This window comes from Emydura macquarii, unplaced genomic scaffold (assembly GCF_026122565.2).
Source record: "Emydura macquarii macquarii isolate MOO-44397 ecotype Brisbane River unplaced genomic scaffold, CSIRO-AGI_Emac_v2 contig_3692, whole genome shotgun sequence".
In the NCBI taxonomy this organism is placed as follows: Eukaryota; Metazoa; Chordata; order Testudines; family Chelidae; genus Emydura; species Emydura macquarii.
The window spans coordinates 8,859,817-8,882,592 of NW_027133829.1; the positions used below are offsets into that span (position 1 = coordinate 8,859,817).

At 43.9% G+C, this 22,776-nt stretch overlaps 1 protein-coding gene across 3 annotated transcripts in view; it reads right to left on the reverse strand.

The window, feature by feature from the left end:
- The window catches only part of CNNM2 (cyclin and CBS domain divalent metal cation transport mediator 2), a 190,966-nt gene that overhangs the window by 31,730 nt on the left and 136,460 nt on the right, over positions 1 to 22,776 (reverse strand). For all 3 annotated transcript variants that reach the window (XM_067536967.1, XM_067536966.1, XM_067536965.1), the window contains exon 2: positions 6,352 to 6,495. In XM_067536967.1, the coding sequence (XP_067393068.1) occupies positions 6,352 to 6,495 (144 nt within the window). The remainder of the gene's footprint in view (positions 1 to 6,351; positions 6,496 to 22,776) is intronic.

Genomic DNA, 22,776 nt, shown 5'->3' on the forward strand with positions numbered 1-22,776 from the left:
ACAAAGCCCGCCCTTTCTGTTCCATGTCCCTGTCCCTGTCCCAAAGCATGGGGGCATTAGAGCATTTCAAAGAAGAAGTTTCCAGAAATTTTTAATATGGACAAAATGTTTTTCCCCTAGCCTTGCTCTTGGAAATTGCTGAGCTACGTTGACTGAAAAAATATTAGCCTGATGCAGAGACCAGCGTGGAAAATTTCAGCCCAAATGGTTAAAGTCTGGCAAAGTTATAAGTAATTGAAACCAGACTGTATAATGGGAAATGTCAGGTAATTATAGGTGGTACTATCAGCCCTGCCTACAAAACTACACACATTACACGACATTTCCTATACAAGAAGCTTGACTAGAGTTCAGGTTGCACAAGGGTTAATTTCCACCACTCTACAACATAATCACTAAAAATTAAGGAAACCGTCAGTTAAGAAAACATTAACATCAAACTGCACCAAATTCATATGTTTTACCTCCTACTCATAGTTCACATACCATGCACAAACCACTTGCACTTTCCATCACTACACTGATTCGGAGTGAATACATCAATACTAAATATTATAAATACAAAACCTGCTACATTTTTCATGATCCTGTAACCTTTCTACGTACACACAGCCCTGTCATTCCATACCTTTTGCTGCAACTGGTGGAATGGATTCTAGTGCTTCTTAATGAACAAAGAGGTCCCCTGGATGCTTTGTATTAACTTACAGCAGATGGTTTTGGATGGGCACAGCATCTTACAGGAGGCCAGGGGAGTTCTCTCCTATTCATATTATACTGCATAAACTTTCAATAGTTAAACTTTCCAAGGAAGGAAAACTTCACATGGACTTATGGTCACCAGATCTATTTTATCTGCCTACCAAGACCATGAAATACAGGTCCTAATTTTCTGGCCCCTTTCATAGCATTAATACAGTCAAACACTTTTTATTTTCAATATCAAATATAGCATAATCCAAATTATTTCTCTTAATAAAAAAGCAAAAGAGTTATACCAAAAAAGCATACACAGTACTTCCTCCCATCCGTGGGAGCACCCCAATATTCTCAAAGAGACAGGTACAATACACCAAAGGAAGGATGTTTTTGCAGGGTAAATGAAATCATAAGATCCTCCTATAATGCATTAAGCCACAGTCCTACTGACACCCAAACACCTTTACGAAGGAATGGACAATTAGAAGAGTTGGTAGTGTTGAGTGTTCCATCACATGGATGGTATCAGAATTCTGCATGTATTGTAATGACACACTTATATTGGTCTCAAAGCACTTTACAAAAGAGGTCAGTACCATTATGCCCATTTTACAGATGGGAAAACCAAGCCACAGAGCAGGGGGCGTGCACAAGGTCACCCACCAGGCTAGTGGCACAGCCAGAAATAGAACCCAGTCTTCTGAGTCCCAGTCCAGTGTTCTATCCACTAGCCCACACTGCCTCCCTATAAAACACAGTTAAGATAGGAATATTATGTCTTTTAAGGATTGCCATATGGGAACTTTTGGGCCCTTGAGTACCGATAATATACCGACAAATTGGAAGTGGTTCAGGGAATAATAAACTATTAGAAAGTCGGAGAGATGGATTTCGGAAAGATTCACTTAATATTTATTGCAGGGGAAAGAAACTGTGAATCAAAGGATATCTGAATAGCATAGTGGTATTTAAAATGAAATTATTTTCTTGCAATCATGCTTATAGGCCCCAGTGTGCTACGCCCTATGCAAGCACAGTTAGAGACAGTGCCTGCCCCAAACAACTTAAAGAACTGTTCAGACAGAAACATGATGGGAGAAAAGAAGTACTGTATTTGTATCCCATTTGTACAGGTGGGAAGTGGGCAGAAGGAGAGATTTGATAATTGGCCCACAGTGAGCCAGGAAGTCTGATGGAGCTGGGAAGGAACCCAAGATCTCCTGGGTCCCAGGCTAGGGCTCTAACCATGACACCTTCCTTCTTCTCAAAATATATTAACATTAAGGCGAGAAAGGAATTGTATTAAGTGGTGCAAGGAGAAATAATTAGGGGCTAAGTAATCACAGTATTCTTAAGGAATCTACTGTGTCCCTACCAATTAACTGGCAGTGACCAACTATAAAGAGAACCCATCCAACTGTCCTCTACCAAAGAATGATGGTGGTCCTGAGAGCTCTCAAGGGTGAGGGGAATATTAATCAAGCAGAAGTATGGAGATCTTGAGAGGTGCAATAAGGACACAGAATAAGGCCTGGTCCACACTAGAGACTTTTGTCAAGCAAATTCAGCTTTTTGTGCCAGAACAGTGGTGGTGTACACACTGCAGTCACCCCCCTGCTGACTCAACTCCCCTGGTTTTGTGACAATATAAAACCACCTTGATGAGAGGTGTAGAGCTTTGTGCGCCAAACTTTTAGCAACAAAGCATCCGTGTAGACGCTGCTTGAGTCTGTCGTGGTAAATGGCCACCAGGAAGCGTCCCACAATGCCCATCCTGACCGCTCTGGCCATCAGTTTGAACTCCGCTGCCTGCAGTCATCCGTCCCTCCTGCTTTAAAGTCCCAGGAATTTTTGAAATGCCACTTCCTGCTTGGTCACAGCTGACCACAGGGGATCCATGCACCAACGCTCTCCAACTTGGAGCACACCAGAGCTTCTGGCTCTGATCAGCATTTGGGGAAAGGAGGCTGTGCAGTACCAGCTCTGCTTCAGTCGAAGGAACTTCAGTATGTATGGTCAGATTTCTTGTGGCATGGTGGAGAAGGGCTATGAATGGGACATGCTGCAGTGCCGTGTGAAAATCATAGAGCTGTGGCCGGGGTACCAAAAGGCTAGGGAGTCAAACTGTCACTCTGGTGCAGAGCCAAAGACCTGCCACTTCTAAAAGGAGCTGGAAGCTATCCTCAGTGGTGACCCCACTTCCCACACCAAGAGACCTATAGATACCTCTGCGGACCCGGAGGCAGCAGATACCAGACTCAACCCCAACGAGGAAGTCATGGACAAGGAGGTCAAGCTGGAGAATGATGCGGAGCATGGGACCGGGTCATTTGCTGACATGGGGAGCCAGGACCTCTTCTCGATCCCAGAGGGTTTGAGCCAGTTCCAGCCTTCCAGCTCTGGTGTGCAGGATGCAGGAGAGGGGAGCTCAGGTAAGTGATTTTTTTGAGCTGATGCTGCTTGGTTAAATGAAGTACAGTGATCTTTGTTTTGTTGCATTATACAGCTGGATGAAGGGATAGAAATGCACAAGAGGAGCTGTTTTTTCATGTGTTTCCCATTTCCTTGTTCAGCTAGGCTGTGTGGTGGCGAAGTGTGTTAATAAGATTTCACGAGAATCCTCCAGAGAGATCTCTAGGAAACTTTCCTGGAGGTATTCACCAATCCTCTGCCAGAGATTCCTCGGCAGAGCTGCTTTGTTTCTTCCTCCCCTTGTAGGAAACTTTCCGATGCCATGGCAATCACTTATGCAGGGACCAAAGTAGAACACAGGCGAGCAGCATAGGGATCTAGGTTGAAGCTGCTCGCATGGAGGAGATGCACCCTAGCATCCCTGGTTACTCTGAGGAGTGAGATATCAGCTTCCATTGCTCCCGCCTGTGGAAAATGGTGGCACAATCTGAAATTTTGTCCCTATCTACCTGCATTGATACCCCAAACAACCACCCAGAACCTTTTCCCCAGCTTGAGTGTCCCCTCCTCCCGGGCACAACGCGCCATGCCTTGGTTGATCATTGAGCTGTCTGTTTGCCAGGAGACTGAGAAAGAGGTGTATTTTACAGTAATGCATCAATGCTGTTATTGCACTCACAATAATGCTTCCGTTCATTGTGCTTCTACAGATGTGCCCTTCGCAGGAAAACCTCCATACCTCCCAAGCGCCTGTGGCTGATAAGGAAACAACCCCAGAGGAGCAAAAAGGAGATGTTCCAAGAACTCCTCCAGTCCTCTGAGGTGGAAATCAAAGAAGAAAGGGCATGGAGACACACTGTCCAAAAATCAGAAAATTGATAGGCAGGAGAGGAGGGAAAACAAGGAGCGAGTGATAGCAGATCATGAGCGCATGATAAACGCCATGGAGGAGCAAACGGAGCTGCAAAAGTCACTCATAATGCTGCAGACTGAATTCATGCATGCTCACCTCCCCCCTTGCCACCAATCCAGAACTGCTTAACATGTCCTCCCCAAACTCCACTCACACATTCCTACCAAACTCCCGGCCCGTCTCGGTACCTCATTCACTCTACCCCTTCAGACAGTTTCCAGAATGATAGCTGGACTTACATCAAGCTGTCATAGCTCACACTGTCCCTCACTGCTTTCTCCCCGCCAGCTCAACTTTTTGTGTGCGTTGTGAATAATTGTTCTTTAATAAAGATATACTCTGTGAAGAATAATAATCTTTCTTTGTCTCTTGCACATAGTGGTTGCACCTCACACTGATACACAGTGCAAGCTGGATAGCAGTCATAGCACAGGCAGTGCTGTTTACAAAGACACTTTATTGGTGCTCGTTGAAATAGTTCCTCAAGGCCTCCCTGACTCTAATGGCCCCTCGTTGTGCCCCTCTAATAGCTCTGACATCTGGTTGTTCATATTCATCCGCAAGGCAATCCACCTCTGCATTCCACCCAGGGGAAACATTTCACCCTTAGCTTCACAAATATTATGGAGTATACAGCAGGTGACTATAACCATGGGAATATTTTCCTCATTTAGGTCTAACCGGCCATAAATGCTTCACCAGCAAGCTTTTAACCTGTCAAATGCACATTCAACCGTCATTCGGCACCTGCTCAACCTATTATTGAAGCGCTCCTTGCTGCTATCCTGGATGCCCATATAAGGCTTCATAAGCTATGAAAGTAGGAGTAGGCTGGGCCTTCCAGGATCACTATGGGCATTTCAACATCCCCATTGGAATCTTTTGGTCTGGAAAGAAAGTCCCTGCTTGCAGCTTTTGGTACAAGCCACTGTTCAGGGAAGGTGCATGAAGCACACATCTTCAGGACCAACCCACGTTGATGTCAGTAAAACGCCCATGGTGATCCAGGAATGTCTGCAGTACCAGAGAGAAGTACCCCTTTCTATTGATGTATTCCATCGCAAGACGGTCTGGGGCCAAAATTGGGATATTCGTGCCATCTATCGCCCTGCCACATTTAGGGAATCCCATTACTGCGAAGCCATCCACTATTTTACACACATTTCCAAGACTCTCAGTCCTTCATAGCCGAATGTGATTAATGGCCCTACACACTCGCGATAACACAGCTCCTGACTCCAAACTGAGTAGTGACCGACCAGTAGCAGTCTGGAGTTGCCAGCTTCCATGCAGTAATTGCTACACGTTTCTCCACTGAGAGGGCAGCTCTCATTCATGTCTCCTTGCACCACAGGGCAGAGGCAAGCTCTGCACAGAGTTCCATGAAGGTGGCTTTGCGCATTTGAAAGTTCTGCAGCCACTGCTCATCATCCCAGACCTGCATAATGATGCGATCCTACTGCTCAGTGCTAGTTTCACACGTCCAAAAACAGTGGTGCACCTTGTGCAGATGCTCCGTGAATACAAACAGTAATCTGGCGTTGTTTATTTGCATGGCACTCATCAGGTCAGGTGCCTTGGTTTCCAGTTCCAATTAGGAGCTCATGATATATTGCATGACCAGCTGTGATATGTTCAGAACACTGACAATGACAGTGGACAACAGTGCAGGATCTGTCCTTTCAGATAGAGATGGCAAGGGCTCAGGAAACAGGGGCTGTTGAAAAAAGCCACAAAATGCAGTTGGAAACCCATGGAATGATGGGATGGAAATCACTGCATCATGGGGCGTTGAGCCCTGCAATCCTCTCCGTCTTCCCACAATCCCTAGAGGCACAAGGTAGCGAGTTGCCCAGTGGGATAGCTGCCCACACTGCACTGCTCTCACTGTTGATGCTAGAGCGCCATGCATGGACACTCGGTGACACGAGTGGTATATGGACAGGCACAAGCATTGTAATTACAGTGCTTTTTGATCATCACTATAATTTGCGTCGACATAACTTTCTAGTGTAGACAAGGCCTAAGACTGAGGGTGGGAAAACAATAACTGAACAAAACTGGAGTTTTGTTCATATAAACCATTGGGATTGAAGGATTCTATAAAAAAAAAGATGTCCTGTTTCAGCTACGGTCATGCATAGAAGGGACTATGTTGTAGAAACGAAAATGATGACAGCCAGCATGTGGACGTGTGTGTAAATCTGACTTCTAGATCTTCAGCAATATATTATCACCTCTCCCAAAACAAATCAACTAGACCAAGAACAGTGGTTGGAAGAATTTTCTCTGATGTTTAAAGAAAAAGCACAGACACTTCTACTCACTGTACAAATCAGTTTCATCTAGAATCTCAGACTTGATGATTTCTTCAATCACATCTTCTAAAGTGACAATCCCTAGGACTTCATAAAAAGGGTCCCCTTCCCCTTCGTTGTTGACCCGTTGCACTATTGCCAGATGAGATTTGCCTGCAGGGAAACAGATTAACAATTATGACTTTAGAATCAGAGATTAGAAATAAAATTATGAGCAAAGGATAAAAATAGAGACTCATAAGAAACCGTTTCACACATTCTAGAAGAGAGGAACCATAGTCCAGCAGATGTTTAAAGGGATACTGTCAGCCAGAAGAAAAAATAAATCAGATTTCCATATGAAAATGTTGTTCCTGTTGCTGTCACAAATCACCTCTAAGATTACTAGGCTGAACAGTTAAACACTGATTCCCCAGTTTATTTACCCTATACAGTTGTTAGCATTTGGTGTTGAGTCCATTTCATTGTTTTGTTGATGGTCAGCTTCACCTCCTGTCTTGTACACCAGCACAAGGACATCACACCCCTGCCCTGCTTTGCACAGAGATCCTATGCATGCATTTCCTCACACTCTAACACCTGCAGCAAAGCTGAAATTGAAGGAGCAGCAGGCAGGCATGTGCACAAGGCAGATGTGGGGGAGGAGAGGTAGGTCTGATCGTGTTTGGTGTGGTGGTCCATCTCTGCCTTCTTCTCTCCCCACCACCAAACAAGAGATTGGCAGGAGAGTAGACAAACCCATAACATCATATTTTTTTAAAAATTCAAGGCATACTATTTAAAGGGAGTTCTTTCAGAAAAGAGTGTATTTTGAAATTAGTCAATAAAAAAAATTCAGGTTAACGTTGTCCATGAAAATACCATAATTACAGCAAAGAGGATAAAGCTGAAATGAAATAAGCTAGCGGCAATTAAGCTCGTTCCGATGTCAACAGTGGCTGTGCTTATTTCACAGTGCCCTAACTCCTCTTAAAATCTTCTCTGCCACCTACTGTATCAATTTGTTTCCTAGAACATGACAATGCCATGGACTAAGAATGCAAGAAGCATATATGGTAGCCAATTTCTATAGCCATCACTGAAACTCAGTTAATTGCTTAGCTATGTAGAAAAGTGCCTCAAACTCTAGGATCAAAGAATTGGCCAAGACACAACCAACTAACCAGACCAAAGCCAGATGCTTATGCACAGGTATAGTGGTCTCAATGCACGTAATCTATTGTGAACTGAGCAATATTATGTTGCATTCCCTTTGTTGGTCTCCAGCCTAGCATCTAACCCACTCATTCTGCGGTTCCATGGAACATAACCAAAATAGTCCAAATTTTGTTTCCTTTGCTCAGACCCCGTTATAGGCAATAATAGCTGGATGCGTGAAGATTTGGATTATTAGACTAACAGGCATTCCAACTATTCCAACCCAGGCTCGCTCATGCTCAAAGAATGAAAATATCTTGAATAAATTAGACCAGGGAGGAAAACTTATCAACAACTGATATAAACATTACATCAGGTCAAGTCAATTCACTTTGGTAAGATTTTCACATCTGCTTTCCCAGGGACCCAACATAAGCAGTTAAAAACAAATTCTTGGTGAATGCTGTCTGTCGAAAGTTAAATTCTTTTGCTATTCCCAGCTTGTAATCATTTAAAAGGAATTTTCCAAAGCAAGGTCTAATATTAGACTCAAAATGAAGTTTCCATTCCACTTAGGCGATATTCTCACCAAAGTAACTACTGCATAATCTGATTGTCTTGGAGCTACTCGTTTAGATGCAGATGGACATACTTTAAATACCAACTCTACAGCACCAATGAGTCTTATCTTGAAGGGACCTTATTCAACAGTGAGTTATTAGAACGATGATTTGCAATTTATTGGGCCAAAAGAAATCTCATGAGGTTCAACAAGGACAAGTGCAGAGTCCTCCACTTAGGAAGGAAGAATCCCATGCACAGCTATAGACTGGGGACCGACGAGCTGGGCAGCAGCTCTGCAGAAAAGGACCTGGGGGTAACGGTGGATAAAAAGCTGGATATGAGTCAGCAGTGTGCCCTGGTTGTCAAGAAGGCTAATAGCATATTGGGCTGCATTAGTAGGGGCATTGCCAGCAGGTCACGGGAAGTGATTATTCCCCTCTATTCGGCATTGGTGAGGCCGCATTTAGAATATTGTGTCCAGTTTTGGGCCCCCCACTACAAAAAGGATGTGGACAAGTTAGAGAGAGTGCAGCGGAGGGCAACCAAAATGATTAGGGGGCTGGAGCACAGGACTTATGAGGAGAGGCTAAGGGAACTGGGCTTGTTTAGTCTGCAAAAGAGAAGAGTGAGGGGGGATTTGATAGCGGCCTTTAACTACCTGAAAGGGGGTTCCAGGGAGGATGGGGCTAGGCTGTTCTCGGTGGTGGCAGATGACAGAACAAGGAGCAACGGTCTCAAGTTGCAGGGCGGGAGGTCTAGGTTGGACATTAGGAAAAAGTTTTTTACTAGGAGGGTGGTGAAGCACTGGAATGGGTTACCTAGGGAGGTGGTGGAATCTCCATCCTTAGAGGTTTTTAAGCTGAGGCTTGACAAAGCCCTGGTTGGGATGATATAGGAGAGGTTAGTCCTGCTTTGAGCAGGGGGTTGGACTAGATGACCTCCTGAGGTCCCTTCCAACTCTAATATTCTATGATTCTATGATTCTATGAACATGCTTAGTGAACTGAACGTCTCACTGATCTCTCTTTACCAACGTTTCTTTCTTTGTGTCCCTGGTGAGATTTCCAGATCTCTCAATTTCTCTCTATTTCTCACGAGACACCATTTAAAAGTAGTAGCCTTTGTCCCATGCAACATTTATTTCTGAGATAACATTAGCTGAATACAGTGCTGTCCATGTAATAACTGTCCTGATGTTAGACAGATGATATGGCCTAACCAAGATCTGGAGGTAACATCAAGGCAAACTCGAGAAGTCAAGACATTTATTTTCAAACTAGAAGGCATCACTTTTCTCAAACAGCTATTGATTTCCATCACATCCCAGGATAGACAGAAATGAACATGCAATCATTTAGATGTTAATACAACGGAATCATAGTTCTGGATCTAATAAATAAGAGACGGTACGCTCAGCTCTATACTAAACAGAAGTCAATAAGGTCCCTTTCTTGAATCTATTGAATTGTTTCATCTCTAGATTATATAAACACAGCCTTTTCCTCCATATCTATTGTACTTTTCAGAACTGGTTGATCTAATTTTACATTTCAAACAGAAAATAAGAATCATTTACTAAGTGTGGAGTTGTGGAGGTTAGAGACACATCTACTAAGACATTTGCCATCACTAAACATTTCAAAAGTGTAGAATATTCTCCATGAGAGAATTCACCTAATCTTTGTATCTGTGGTATCTTTGTTATTTTGGTGGACAATGCTTAATGTAAGAAGGTGAGCTATACCGCCATCCACCCTTTTTAGGCAACCTTCTTTTTTAAAAGGTGAACTATAAAGGAACGTTTGTTAAAGATGGGGTTGTGCCTTTTTTCACTTCTTTATGATGCAAAAAGAAGACCAGACGGGTTTTGGTCTTTTCCAGGTTTTGGCTTGTTACCTCAGAATTATCAAGTATGTCAAGACTGGTCTTCTCTGTCTTTGCGAGAGGACTTCTTAGCAGGTTTTATTACTGAGAGCTGATCCTTTTGTTGAAGGGATGGGTTGTGCAGAGCAAATCTTTAGCACACACATACTTTATCTAGAATGTCAGTCAATCACTGAAGTAAAATAGGTGTTAATAAAAACATACACTGCTCTCCCCACATTTTACAATTTTATTTTAAAAATCCCATCCCCTCTCATCTGTCTGATCTGCACTTTCTCTTGACTCCTGTGGTGTCATCATTTCACTGGGTTCCCCAGTCATCAGTCTTTCAGGCAAGACAGCAATTAGCAGGAAAAAAAGCCTAAGAGGAAAACCATATTCCTTTCAGGCCCTCTTTATACATCATAAAGATGCATGATAAGGCACACAAGGGACCCTCCAGATTTATTAAGCAGAACCAAGCTCCACCTTTAATAAAAGATTGCCTGTATTCAGCAACTGATTTTGGCCAAATCCTTTAGCAATCATTTAAAAACAGGTTTCACTGCATCTTGTGAAGCTAACAATAAAATATACATACCCAACAAGCAGTTGAGTAGTGATGTAAATCACTGAAAAACCAAACCAAACAGACAATCGATGCCTGGTTAGTATTTTAGGTACAGAACAACATTTAAAAAGAAATATATAGCAAATATATATGGTATTCTCTTACCTGATTTAGACACTTCAAAGGTGCCTTTTGCCATAATATCTAGCAGCCAAGCGTCTGCTACTTCAATCTCTTTTTACTTGCCCATTTTAAGTGTCAGTCTAATGAGACGTTAAATCTGTCAATGCTACTGAACTGCATAATGGCACAGACTAGTTGGGAGAGGAGTGATCTAAGCAGACTCCTGGGAGATAGGAACTCCCGAGTTCTAGCCTCAGCTCTTATAGACTCTCTGTGTGGCCTTAGACAAGTAGCTTCACATCTCTGCCTCAGTTTCTCCACTACAAAATGGTGGTAACAGCAACAACCCACAGTCATGCTCCAAGAGCTAATGTTTGTACTGAACTTTGAAGTTGAAATGTGTTGACTGATAACTAGGAAATGCAGGAATAGGCTTAATCTGCAGCAAGGGAGATTTAGGTTAGATATTAGGAAAAACTTGCTAACTCTAAGCATAGTTATACTTTGGAATAGGTTTCCAAGGGAGGCTGTGGAATCCCGATCACTGAGATTTTTAAGAACAAGATGGACAAACACTGGTCACAGATGGCCTAGGTTTATTTGGTCCTGTCTCAGTGCAGGGGACTGGACTTGACAACTTCTTGATGTTCCCTCCAGCCCTACATTTCTATTATTCTAATTATTCAATTATCCCTAGGGGCAGGAATAGCTTCCAAGGGAGGGTTTCATTAAGAGCAAATCCAATCTAATCCTATTGTTCAAGAACTTGCAATGCTTTGCTTCACAGTAGCATACCAGCACGGTCAGGATTTTGCTCCGTCACTTTTGCCTTCAGTATAATAAAAAATATTTTGAAATCTTGAAGGCCCCTACCTGAAATCTCAGTATGTCATTGAATGTTCTAGAGACAAGTCTTCAAAGGAAAGTATTCCAAAGAGAACGGAAGGGAGACAGATCAGCGTTACAAATGATGCTTGAAATACAGAACATTCCCGACAATTCCGTTTCTGATTTGGGATCTTCATATTTTACATTTGGGAATAGAAATGTGTGTTAGGTTTTCAGTACATAGAGATGATATGTGAAGAGAATATATGGTAGGTTTTACTGATCTGGACTGACACATTACACTCTTGTATGTGACCAAATGCAATAACAGAATGCCATTATTAGCCTCAGCAGCACCAGAATCTTCAACATACTGGGCGGCAGCCGCTATTTATAACACCACCACAAATGACACAACTTTAAAAAGACAGATTTCAGGAAATAATTGGGCCACAAGGGACAACACCTCCACTTCATTCTGAGGGCTTTTAAGTGAGGAAGGATGGACTGAGCTGCAGCTGTTAAAAAATAAATGTATGTTATGGGTGGATAACTGGAAACGCCTGTATCTCTGGAAGTGCAGGGTCTGCTAACTTTGCATCTAGAAATGAGAGTGCTTTATGTATGTTCCACAGAGAAGATCTTGTTTGGCCATTTTTAAAAAGCCTTTTAATTCAGTTTTATTAAAAAATAAGAGATAACATAGGAATTGCCATATAGGGTCAGAACAACGCTCCATCTAACCTAGCCTGGTCAAGACAGTAGCCAGGTATTTTAAAGGAAAGCAATCTGTTAGTAGACAATTATATAATAAGCATAACTATATTCAGGCAGCTTTTTCTTAATCCGAGGCGATAGTGGTTGATGATTGTCTTGAAGTTTGAGTGTTTGATCTCTTTTACATCAGATAAGATGTACAAATTAATGGGGAAGATTTTCAAAAGTATAAATGACAGGTGCCAAACTCCCTTTGACTTTCAGTGTGAGTCTGGTGGCTAACTGCGATTTGTGCCTTTGAAAATCTTCCCTGATACCTTTATTATATGGTAGTTTAATCCTTGTTTGAATCCTCAACTGTCATTAATATCTTGTGGCAGTGAGTTTCACAGGTAAATTATCCACTGTGTAAAAAAATTACTTTAATCAGTTTTAAATTTGTTGTATAAGTTAAAGTGAGCTTTTAAGTGAGTTAAAATGTAGATACACAGATTCTATGGCCAGAAGGGACCACTGTGAATATCTAGTCTGACCTTCTGCATAACACAGGCCATCGCATTTTCCGCAAATAATTCTTGTTTATCTTTACCCATGTATTCAATTACAACCAAGAAATAATTATTTAAATTCTTTAAATTACTTTCCCGCTACATGGTAGATGAGCATGAACGCTCTTCTGTTTTCTGAAATCTACATCTGTGTTGTTTGCTTTTGAATAGGGAGACAGAACTTTCTGTTGCACTTTTTAAGTAGTCTTTGTTTCACTCTCTGGTTTGCATACACTAGCAAAACTCTGTTTGGATTCAAAACACTGCACGTGAATGTCAAAAGATTCAACAGATGCTTCCTTTCTCTTCACCCCAATCTTACCCCCTAAAAACAGAACAAAAACACTAAAAATATAAATTTGGGGATGAAAATTAGTTGCTAGTGTCCCTTTGACATCCACAATAAAATCACGCAGAATGTGTAAAGAACTGACTGAGAATCAGATTGCTAGCACAAGGCAGATAATGATTCTCAGAAGTTTATTACATACAGTTTTACAGCTTCAATACTCTGTACAACTACAAACACTGACTAGACAAACACATCAGCTCTTTCCTCACATTCAAAATGCCATATTACAATAACTCCCTACTATTAACTGCCCTCCCCCCACTATAACAGATCTTCCTGATCTAGTGGGAAAAATTAATTTGAGTTTCAGGAAAAACTTCCCGACAATGAATTGTATTAGTTGCAGAATAGTTTCCCAAAGGAAGTGGTGAAAGTTCAGTTGCTTGGGACTTTTAGAAGTAGACTGGACAAAGCCGTAGATTAAAAAGTATCCTGTATCAAACAATCCTGTGTTGGCTCCAGGCAGATGGAAAAGAATGGACGATCTAATAGGTATTTTCCATCCTTAGTTTTAATATTCTTTCATTGAGTGTGTGTGCACACACTCCAACTCAACTGCAGTAGCCTACAATTCAATTTGCTTTTGTATAATGCTGGTATCCCTGGTGAGGAGGCATTCTGCCAGCAGCCCTTGAAGTAAAAATATTGTTAGAGGCAGCTGCTACCTGCCGCTGTTTAAAAGGTAACTTAGCAGGAATGTCTCAGACAAAAAGGTGCCATGGCCTCACCAATAAAATAACATGCAAGTCAGCAAAATGTATAGGGTAATGGAGTCTTAAGGAGGGATCTGGAGGAAAGAGAGAATGCTTGGGAGTCACATGATCAGAAAAAACAACAGGAGTCCTGTAGCACCTTAAAGACTAACAAACTTCTGCGGGCATAAGCTTTCATGGGCTGCAACCCACTTTGTCAGATGCATGAAGTGGAAATCATTGCTGTCCCTACAAGAATGTCCCTCCATTGAATGATTTCCACTTCATGCATCAGACGAAGTGGGTTGCAGTCCATGAAAGCTTATGCCCGCAGAAATTTGTTAGTCTTTAAGGGGCTACAGGACTCCCGTTGTTTTTGCTGTATACAGACTAACACGGCTACCCCTCTGGAACTTTTCATCATGATCAGAAGACGCTACCACATGTAGGGGCAGCGTCAGTGAAGGTCCAAAGCCAAGAAAAGAAATATATTAATCAGGGAACACTAAGGAGAACCCTACATGAAAAATGTCAACTGTTGGGCACTGGTCAGTCATTCCACCTTGAACTCATCATGGAGCTTGGGCTGATTCTGATTCTAAAACTGCCATTAGTAGCCCCAGTTTCATGGTGATTTAAAGCGTGCACAACTGAATGGGTTACAGTCAACATTGACCAGCACAGCTGACCTCTATCTGGTAAACTGGTACAGCTGCCTCCTAAAGTTGGGTCCCAATACCCTCCAGAATGTGTCCACTGGGTCATGCTGTAAGAGATGATGAGATTGAAACAACACAGAATGAGGCTCAAGATAGAAAGTTACCTGAAAAGCAACATATTCTACACAAACTCTGCAGAGCCAACCTGGCAAGACCACTAAACAAGAGTGACACTTTTCTGTGGGTACACGTGAAGTTATCAGAGCACTGACGGGTTCAACACAGAAACAGGTTAGGAATTTAAATACCAGGGAAACACTTCAGAAGAATTAAGCAAATGAAAGCAGAAAGAAGGGGTGGCATTTTCAGTAAGGGAAAATATTGAGTCTGGAGAGAGACCTATCAGTATTTTGGCTAACTCAAAAGAAAAAAAATTCAGATAAAATTTAGGGGAAAACAAGCACTGAGGTCATTCTCGGTCATAGTTCATCCAGGACAATTTAAGAGACACTCAAGTATGATTTAGACAGTTCTGGTTCCCCCCATTACTCCATTTCCCATAGTAAATGGGAAGACATATGGAAGACTCGTAAAACAAACCTCTTTTCCATAAAAATTTGCCCCTTTACTAGTCAGTAAATAAAAATTTATTTGTCCTTTCTTGTCTAATGAAGCTTTACAAAAACCATGCTAATTTTATTACTTCCTTATTTATGCAAGACGGTCCTCACTGATTTCAACATCTCTCTGGGACCAACAGCAGCCATTAGCTAGCAGAGATGTAGACAGCAGGGGGAGCACAAAACATTAGGTTTTGCTAAGCTAAAACAAAGGTGCTGTGTATCTCTGGATAAAAGGATTTTATACCCCAGGGCTGCCACTTTTCAAAAGAGACACCATGAGGAAGCTGGATTGGGGGAGGGAGGGAGACAGACCATTCTGAAAGCAAGGCCTTTTTCTGGACCCTCGTCCATTCAGGCACTCAGGCAGAGTTCTTCTGGGAAGCATGCACTGACTCCTTGGTGTTTTCTGGGGTTCCCCACTCAGGGTTCTCCTCTTTATCACTGTTTGCCCCTGTGATCTACACCTCCATCCTCTTTTTTTTTTTTTTGCACAATTTGTTGGTTGTTGGGGTTTGTGGCAGCTCCCTCACCTGAGGCTCAGGCTTTGAAGCTTCTCCCACTGCGCCCAGTTATCACATAGGATGACACCTTCACCAGAATCATAGAATATTAGAGTTGGAAGGGACCTCAGGAGGTCATCTAGTCCAATCCCCTGCTCAAAGCAGGACTAACCTCAGCTATATCATCCCAACCAGGGCTTTGTCAAGCCTCAGCTTAAAAACCTCTAAGGATGGAGATTCCACCACCTCCCTAGGTAACCTATTCCAGTGCTTCACCACCCTCCTAGTAAAAAACTTTTTCCTAATGAACTAAGTCCATTTCTAAAAAAATAAAAGCAGAGAGGTCAGGAGGCATTTCCGAGAAACAAACAAACAAACAAAAATGGTTACTAACCTTTCATAACTAATGTTCTTCGAGACGTGTTGCTCATGTCCATTCTATGGTAGGCATGTGCGTACCATGTGCACAGTTGCCGGAGATTTTTCCCTTAGTGGTATCTGTAGGACTTTCTCTAGCACCCTTGGAGTCGCGCACACATGCTCCAGTATAAGGGGTGCTGCCAGCCCTGCACCCTCAGTTCCTTCTTGCCGATAACTCCAACAGAAGGGTAAAAGGATGAGACATGGAATGGAAACGAGAAACACATCTCAAAGAATGGTTATGAAAGGTTAGTAACCGCTTTTTCTTCTTCGAATGCTTGCTCATGTCCATTCCATGCTAGGTGACTCTCAAGCCGTACTCTTGGAGGTAGGGTTGGAGCTTATGGACGTACTGACCGCAACACCACTCTTCCGAAACTGGCATCGTCATGGGCCTGCTAGGTAAAGGTTTAGTGGGACACAAAGATTTGAACCGACTACTGTGCTGCGGTTCTGCAGATGTCCTGGATTGGTACTTGTGCGAGGAATACTGCTGACGAAACCTGAGCTCTCATGGAATGAGCAGTCACAATGGCTGGAGGGGGGACCTTCACCTGCCCGTAGCAAGCCCTGATACAGGTGATTATCCAGGATGAGATTCTTTGCGATGATACTGGCAGCCCTCTCATCCTTTCCACTACTGCTACAAAGAGTTCCCTAGACTTGTGGAAGGGCTTAGTCCTCTTGATATAGAAGGCCAGGGCCCACCTAACAACTAATGTGTGGAGCTGATGCTCCTCGGCGGTCTTGTGAGATTTTGGAAAGAAGACTGGAAAAAAAATGTCCTGGCTGTTGTGGAATTGCGACACCATCTTTGGTAGGAAGGTTGGATGTGGGCACAGCTGGACTTTGTTCTGATGTCAGGGCTTTGATCTCGGAGACCCTTCTGGCCAAGGTGATCACCACCAGAAAGGTGACCTTCCAAGAGAGATGCAGTTTGGAACAAGATGCTAACAGCTTGAAGGGAGGCCCCATGAGCTTCGACAGGACCAGGTTTAAGTCTCACGGGGGAATCGGGAAGCAAACTTGAGGATAGACTCTTTCCAGGCCCTTGAGAAACCTGACTGTCATCTTGTGGAAGAAGTGATCTGCCCTGCAGTTGAAAGTGGAAGGACAAGATGGCTGCCAAGTGAACTTTCATAGATTGCAGAGTAGACTAGGATGAAGAAAGATTCCGTTCGGAGGCCCAACAAGTGAAACATTTCTGCTTAGCCAAGTAGGTAGCCCTGGTGGAAGGCATTCTACTACCTAACAAGACCTGTTGAATCTGTTCTGAGCAGGCCTGCTCTCCAGGGTTCAGCCACGCAGCAACCATGCCGTCAGATGCAGGGATGTGAGGGTCAGGTGAAGCAGCTGGCCGTGGTCTTGTGATATCAAGTCCAGACAGGGTGTGAGCATGAGTGGAGCTGAGGTCCAATGTCGAGCCAATGCTGGCGTGGCCATGCTGGAGCTATCAGGATAACCTTCGCCTTGTCCCTCTTGATCCTTAGGAGGACCTTGTGAACCAAGGGGATTGGTGGAAAGACATATAGTAGGCAATCTGCCCATGAGAGCAGAAAGGCGTCTGAGAAGGAGCTCCTGCTGAGCTCACACAGAGAAGAAAACTGATGGCATTTCCTGTTCTGTCTGGTTGTGAACACGTCCACCTGGGGAGGCCTCCCACTTCTGGAAGATGACACTGATGACCTCCAGTGAAGAGACCACTCGTGGTGAGAGGAAAAGGATCTGCTGAGGTGGTCCACCAGTGCATTCTGGGCTCCTGGAAGATGTGATGGCTTGAGGTGAATGGTGTGTTTCATGCAGAAGTCCTGCAGCCGGAGGACCTCTTGGCCCAGGGCTGAAGATCAAGCTCCTCCCTGCTTGTTGATGTAAAACATGGAGGCTGTATTGTCAGTCAAGACCTGTACCATTTTCCTGTGATATGGGGGAGGAACACCTGGCAAGCCACGCGTACTGCTCTGAGTTCTCCAACACTGATATGCAGGAAGAGCTTTTCCTGGTACCAGAGGCCTTGAGTCCTGAGCTTGTATTGGTGGACTCCCCACCCCAGGTCTGATGCATTCAAAACCAAGGTTACTGATGGACATGGGGTGGCAAAGGGTATCTGTCATTATGGAATCTGAGTCTTTCAAAGTCAGCAAAGCTAGGACAGGCGGCGGAATCCTGAGTACCGAGTCCAAGTAGTGTCTGTCTGGGGAGTAGACTGATGCTAGGCATATCTGTATGGGTCGGAGGCATAGCCGTGGGTATTGCACCCCATAGGTACATGCCGCCATACAACCCAATAGTTTGAGGCAATCCCGGGCGGTTGTAAGAGGGTGGGTTATGACCTGGGTGATCAGATCTGACATAGTTCAGAATCTGGCCTTCAGTAAATAGGCCTTGGCAGAGTTGAGCTCTGCCCCGATGAACTCTATTCTCTGAACTGGGACCAAAGTATGCTCATTTATTAATAGACCCAATACCTGAAAGGTTGCCCATACTATGCCGATACTGTGCTGGACTTGAGTCTGTGAGAGCCTTTGATCACCAGTCGTCAAGGTATGGGTAGACTTGTATGTCTCCATGTCTGAGGAAGGCTATTATCACTGCCATACACTTTGTGAAAACCCATGAGGCTGCTGACAAGCTGAAGGGAAGTGTGGTGAATTGGTAGCGGTGTTAACCCACCACAAGCCTGAGGAATCTCCTGTGTCCATGGAAGATGGAGATGTGGAAATAAGCATCCTTCAAACTGAGGGCAGCGTATCAGACTCCTGGATCCAGGGAGGGAATGATGGAGGCGAGGGAGACCATGAGGAACCTCAGTGTCTTGAGATATTTGTTGAGGTGACACAGGTCCAGTGTGGGACGCAGACCCCCCCCCCTTGGGATTAGGAAATATTGGGAGTAAAATCCTTTCCCTCTCAAGGAATCTCTTCTACAGCCCCCGCACTTAGGAGGGCTTGCACTTCCTGGATGAGAAGCTGCTCATGAGAAAAGTCCCTGAACAGGGATGGGGGTGGGAGGGAGAAGTGGACGAAAACTGGAGGGTGTAACCTAGTGTTATAGTGCTGAGCACCCAACGGATCAATGTTATGTAAGACCACGCTGGGCTGAAGGACGACAGGCAGTCCGAAAACAAAAGGGCGAATGGATCTGAAGTTGAAACTAGCATGCCGTCCTTGGGCATACCTTTAAAAGGCCTGCCTGGCCCTGCTGGGGTATCTATGTGAGCCCGACTGGGAGGCTGAGGCAGAAGGTAGTGGCTGGTGATATTTATAGCCCTTGCCCTTTCTTTTGAAGGGGTCTGCTATCGTGCCCTGAGAGACCCCAACATTGCCTCATTAACTGGCAAGGCCACTCTAGAGAGGGCTGCTGCAGACAGGATATCAATTAAGCTGTATGCAGACTCCCTCAGCTCCTAGCCCCAACTTTGCGGTGACCCATTTCATGAGCTCCTGATGGGCCCTGAAGTCATCCGACAGGAGCGGGTTACTAGAGCCTGCAACTGCTTCATCTGGGGATAACTAGGAAGATGCTAACACCGGGGGAGGGGCTGTCTCTTCTTCCTCCACCTGCACCACTTCCACTGGGCTCACTTTTGGGACCCTGGTACTGGGGTCAGTGCAGGAGTCAGGGCCTGATGCTGGGTGGGATGAAACAGTGGCTTGCTTCTCAGACACTACAGAGTATGAGCGATGGGAAGAGGACCCCAGTACTGGGGGAAACCCCAATGGGTTCCAATAGTGCCACTGCACTGCCGAGTGGCCCAGTGGCCAAGCAGTGGCTGAGAGGCTGATACCAAAGTCTGGAGCATAGGATGGGTACCAATTCCTCTTTGGCGGGGCGAAGAAGTCCTCCGTAGAATCCAAAGAAAATTCTTTGCTTGAAGACCATGGCGACACAGACCCGCTTCCACCTCCAGGTAGTGCCAGGGAACCAGTGACCAACGACAGATTGGAGACCACTGTAATGGGATCATGGAGGGTTTTCGTCTGGATGGAGCCCACAATGGTTGGTGCATGACGGAGCTCGCCACCCCTTGAGCCCTTCTATCCCCGGTATCCTGGCAGGGGGCTTTGGGGAGTGGGCAGGATTGGGAGAGACATCAGGTCCTTTGCCACCTGGAAAGCCTCTGGAGTCAAAGGGACCTGCAGGTGCAAGGTCACACGACTGCTCCCAGGAGTCAGAGGTGGGTCCCAGACCAGACTCAGTGCTTGCCAGAGCCAACAGTGGCTCTGGGGAGGATGAGCGGCTCAGTGTGGGTCTCACTATGCCAGTCACTCCCTGTTTGTCCCTCTTCAGCACAGAGAGCGCCTTCTCTCGGTGTGCTGTTTCTTAGGCTTCTTCCTTGGCACTGGGGATGGAGAACAGTGCCAGCAGGAGCATAGTGTCAGCGGAGCACTTCACACAGAAGCCAAAGTGCTTGGTGCCAATTTGGAGCGGCTTGGCTCTGAGGCCAGTTTGAGGGCTGCCTCCATGAGTAAGGCCTTCAGATGAATGCCTCTGACTTTTTGAGTGCACAAGCCTCTGCAGATCTGGCACTTCTCTTTCACATGAGTTTCTTCAAGGCACTTTAGACAACCAGAGTTTGATCACCCACTGGCACGGGCTTGCTGCAGGAGAAACACAGACTGAAGCCCAGGTATTGGGGCATGCCCAGCCGCTGGGGTGAAAATCCCTCAGTGACAGAGACAACTATTCACGTTATATACACAAACACTAAGAATACACTAACTACAATAACTATACAATATACCACCAAGTCCAACCACTGGGAAAGAAACCTTGCAAGAGGGATTGTTCCAGGCAACCATCATGGGTGGTAAGAAGGAACTGAGAGGGTGTAGAGCCCCTTATACCAGCGCATGCATGCACAACCCCAGAGAGCGCTAGAGCCAGTCCTATGAATACCACTAATGGAAAAAACTCTGGCAACTGTGCACGCGGTGCGCACATACCTAGCATGGACTGGACATGAGCAAGCACTCAAATAAGAATAAAAGCCTGATCTGGAATGCTGAAGATTTTAATTGCCTACATACTGAGGTAGCTCATATATCAAACTGAAGAAAGCAAACATTCTGCTGCAATTTAAAACATCACAACATATCCTATATTTAAATTACATTTAAAACATCACAACATATCCTATATGTAATCCTAGCTGACCCACTTCCTAGGGTAAATACAGTTTAATTTGGGTGCTTCTAGATTCCAGAATCCACAATATCACTGGATTTTAAATCCCTGTAAAGGTAAAGTACTAGAGGAAGCAACAGAAACATGTTTAGGCTTTTGGGAGAGGTTAGCTGAGGACAACGTGCTTATATAAGGATGTAAATAGTGCTGAAAGCAATATATCAGCTCAAAGGAAAGGCCAGCCAGCCTCTCTGGAGAGTGGGTGCTGGAGATGGTGAAGGGAATTGGGGGTTGTGTATACTTCCTTTTCATTATCTTCGCTTGCACTTGACTTTTTGTTCATTAAGCACATTCATTTTAAAAAATGACTTTTAACATAAGTGCCTTTGTGTTCCTAAGATTTTAGATCATTAACATTCAGTTTTAATGATCTAACTGACTTTTCGACATTTACGTTGTTCACATTTTGTAGTTCAATTAGGCTGACAATGAAAACAGATCCCATCACCTACATCTTCAGGTTTTCCTGCACTACCATAAGGCTGCATCATTTTGGTTGCAAACTCTGCATAATTAATTCTAAACAAAATACCATCCATGGAATTTTTTTAAAGTGGCAGATACATCCTTTGATAAAAAGATTAATAAAAATCTTTAAATGCAAAAGTGTAAGTAAAAAGAAAGCAGAGGCTACAACAATGTGTGCAGTTTGGTTACAAACATGGCTACAGTTAGTGAAGTTACTTCTGATGCAAACCAGCATGAGATCAGTGCCAGGACAAACATACATATTATCTTTGTACATGATGGTACATAATACCAAATATTAATTAAGCATGGCAGAGTGTTATGATTACTATTAAAGGGTCATTTAAAATTATCTTTACACTAGATATAAGTATCTAGGTAGATTTCCAGGGTATATTCTGACACCCCAGCTTTCTAATTCCTGAACACTTCAAATACTATTGAATGTATCCTCACAAAACCTCTCCTACCTGAGCTTTTTCCAGGTCAATTTAATTCTTCTGGAGGTAAAATGAATTGCTGTGATCAAATGTAGATGTCACAAATGCACAATGGATCACTGTGGTCATCTCAAAGTGAGAGGATGGGGCACCGTCTTTTGGTTGGCCATGGACAGAAGATGTTTTTAGTAGTCATATGTGTTTGGATATCTAAAAGGAGCAAGGAGTCTAGAAGGATTGGTGATTGTAGAGAATTTTGATTGAGGGGAATGCTGTAAAAGTGGCAAGTTTTCCCTCACCTCGCCACAATCACCTCCATCTTGCCCACATTCATTTTCAGCCAACTTAATCTTCATCAATGTGCTGATGGGTGCATGTACACTGGGACTGCAAGGATACTCACTAGAAACCCCTATGGACTGAAACACTGGTGCATGAGAAAGGAAAACTCATTTAAACTATCTGAAGATATGCTGAAATGGTCTGATGTGGCTGGTAAGAAGCAGAGAATAAATGCCTGTCGTTTCAGAAGAACTGGGTTTCTGTGCTAACACCTGGGAAACTGACTGTTGGAAAGATGCATCTCAAATTAACTGTCTCAGAACAATGCTGTCTGTGGAAACAGAAACCTTATATACATTTTAAAACATGTTTTTTCTTAAGTGGATTTCATCATGACAGAGAAATGTTACTATAAAACCTATCAAGAAAGGTTTTAAAGTAATGCATCAAGAAGATGATTCCA